This window comes from Sceloporus undulatus, unplaced genomic scaffold, assembly GCF_019175285.1.
Source record: "Sceloporus undulatus isolate JIND9_A2432 ecotype Alabama unplaced genomic scaffold, SceUnd_v1.1 scaffold_7185, whole genome shotgun sequence".
NCBI lineage: Eukaryota > Metazoa > Chordata > Lepidosauria > Squamata > Phrynosomatidae > Sceloporus > Sceloporus undulatus.
The window spans coordinates 1-2,536 of record NW_024810104.1 but is presented as its reverse complement, the minus strand read 5'-3'; the positions used below and the strand labels follow the sequence as shown (position 1 = coordinate 2,536).

Sequence of the window (2,536 nt, the reverse complement as noted above, 5' to 3'; positions counted from 1 at the left end):
TGTTTCTTGTGAAATCACCTTTAGCCTGGGGCTAGTTTTAATATATAAATATGGGTAGGAAAACCTTAGCCTCTTTGCACACAGTCTGTCATGTGTACAATATGCCCACCATGCAGCTGACCTGTCCAGCAGTGCTCTGTGACTGTTGCCCTCAAACCTTATTGTTTGAGCCATTCCTGCTTTCTATGGACCTTTCTTCAACACAGGTAGCTGTCACCCCCAATCCAACCCTCCGTCCCCATAATCACTATGCACTTTTTATGTTTAGCTCTGAATGCTGGATGTTAGAGAAGATATTTCTAGTGTGTGTGTTCTTTCATAGTTCTTCCAAATAAAAGTTGTTGTTCTCTTAGTTCTCTATCAGCGAGTACTGGTATAAAAAATTACTTTCATTCATAAATGTTACCCACCCTCTCATAAGCCAAAATAACATTCCCTAATGTATTAAAGATAGACTATTATTAGTGAAGGCTCTCTAAGCCCCACACCTTTGTAAGTAACAGTGGCACACTGACAATTTAAACAAAAGAAATTTAAACAGATTTCTCTGGTTTTATTTACCATGTGGACTTTTGGAGTCTTGAATAAACAAAACAAAAAAAAATAATTATATTGTACAGAATAATTATGCCTTACATATAAGCAAAGTTGAACAGGAGTGGAGAAGGATTGTGGTGGGACAGGATCCTGTGTAGAAGGGATGGCTTTCTTGGGTATTGGTTCTGCAGATATTTCCTCTAAGATATGTTTGTGCATCAAGAATCCTCTTTATTTATCCTCCAGGTTTGACAGAGCCAACACAGCATAATCCTGCAGTTGTTTACGCTCGTTCAAGTTGTACTGCAGCTTTTCCATCAGCTCAAAGTAGCGGAAGAGTGAATCTCGCGGCCATACTACCTTCTCTGTCTCTTCAGTCTCATAGAGCCCTGGCAGATTCTTATGGATGTATGTTTCCCAGTCCAAAGCCCCAGTGTGAGATTCATGTGAGCTGTACTCTGGATAGTCTGTAGATGGAACTACTGATGCTGACTCTGTGCTCAGCCTTTCTGGTGCTGTGCTGACCTGATCTAAATGTGCCTGTTGCTGATTGTATCTCATTTCCAGGAGCTCCATCTTAAATTTATTTGCTTGCTTCTGAGCTTCAATCGCCTTCACTTCCTCAGTAAGATTACTCCGAATGTTCTGGAAATTAGTGACCATGCTGGCTACAAGGAGATTCCTGAAGATGAATGCCCCAATGAGAAGCCACAGGCAAATGAACACACCACTGATTACCTTGTTTACCTCTTGGACTTTCCACAGGTCTTGCAATATTGCATACCAGTGGTCCATGGTGAAGAGAATGAAGATAGTCACGAAAGCATTGGGGATGTCTGAAAAGAACATGCCATAGTGAAGGTCATCTCGGTCTGATCGACTGTAACTCTCAAAGAAGAAAATGCCCGCTACAGCAAAGACATAGAAGAAGAAGAGTAGGAGCACCAGAACGAAGGCCATGGCCTTGAGTGCTTTGGCAATGGCCATGATGAGGACCCTAACCTGCCGGACTCTAGGGAAAAGCTTTAAGCATCGCAGCACACGGGAGACTTGGTGGACTCTTATAGCTGTTTTGCTCTGGACCTTGTCTGAAACATATATAAACTCAGGGATGAACGATATGAGGGTGACAGTGAAGTCATAGACATTCCAGGGGTTTTTCCAGTACTGTTGAAAACTGACAGTCCAATGAAGACCAATCTCTACCCAAAAGATGAACACAATGACCCAGACAATCACCTCCACTGCTGTCTTCAGTTTTACAAAGTGGTCCTCCAGCTTTTCCATTATTTCTGATGAAATCATGAGGACTATCATATTCAAAACAATGAGGAAGATGATGAAGCTATTGAACATTTTGCTGTTCAAGAGCCAGGTAGACCATAATGCAAAAGGGGGCCAGCGGCTGCTTCGCACCTCAATACGGTTGCGCCAGCGTTTTTCTTGAGTAACCATAACATTCCGGATAGGCATCACATTAAACCGGACCAACTGGTGGTGGTCTGTGAGCATGAACTTCTTTTGTTTTTGAGGATCTAGGAAATCTCGTATGTTGTGACGGGGCACAGCATGGCTTAGCCCTTTCAAATGGTCAATCAGGTAAAATATATAAATCAGCTTGGAGCGAATTGCATCTGCTCGGGGGTGCACCTGGTCTGGTATGCCAGTTTTGATTCCTGGAGCTTTTTTTGATGTCGGAGAGGACTCCATGGTCCCTGTTTACTGCTTATAGTCCTGTACAGGGAAGATTGGAAGGTTCTTCATGCAGCATAACAGACCTTAGCAATGACCTCACAGTCAAGAATACCCAATACTTCTACAGGTCATAATTCTACTAGTACATTCTACTAGTGTAAGTCCCCTGACTTGTTTATGCATTATATAGATTCAAAGTGTAAAGTTTTTGCTTTGCATCTGCTCTGTTTACCCTACATCCCACCGTTCTGTATATGACGCTTCATGTGTTTATATTTTGATAGCAAAAGCTAGGTATGTTTTT

The 2,536-nt window shown here is 42.2% G+C and overlaps 1 protein-coding gene across 1 annotated transcript; it reads right to left on the bottom strand.

The window, feature by feature from the left end:
* Window positions 1-667: 667 nt before the first annotated feature.
* On the bottom strand, window positions 668-2,266 carry CATSPER2 (cation channel sperm associated 2). Its single transcript, XM_042444346.1, has one exon. It carries the CDS (start codon window positions 2,245-2,247, stop codon window positions 769-771), a length of 1,479 nt encoding a protein of 492 aa, XP_042300280.1. The 5' UTR covers window positions 2,248-2,266; the 3' UTR covers window positions 668-768.
* Between the last annotated feature and the right edge of the window lie 270 nt (window positions 2,267-2,536).

Bases quoted from the DNA above. Each gene is read 5' to 3' on its own strand.
- CATSPER2 (XM_042444346.1), bottom strand. From the start codon at position 2,247: ATGGAGTCCTCTCCGACATCAAAAAAAGCTCCAGGAATCAAAACTGGC.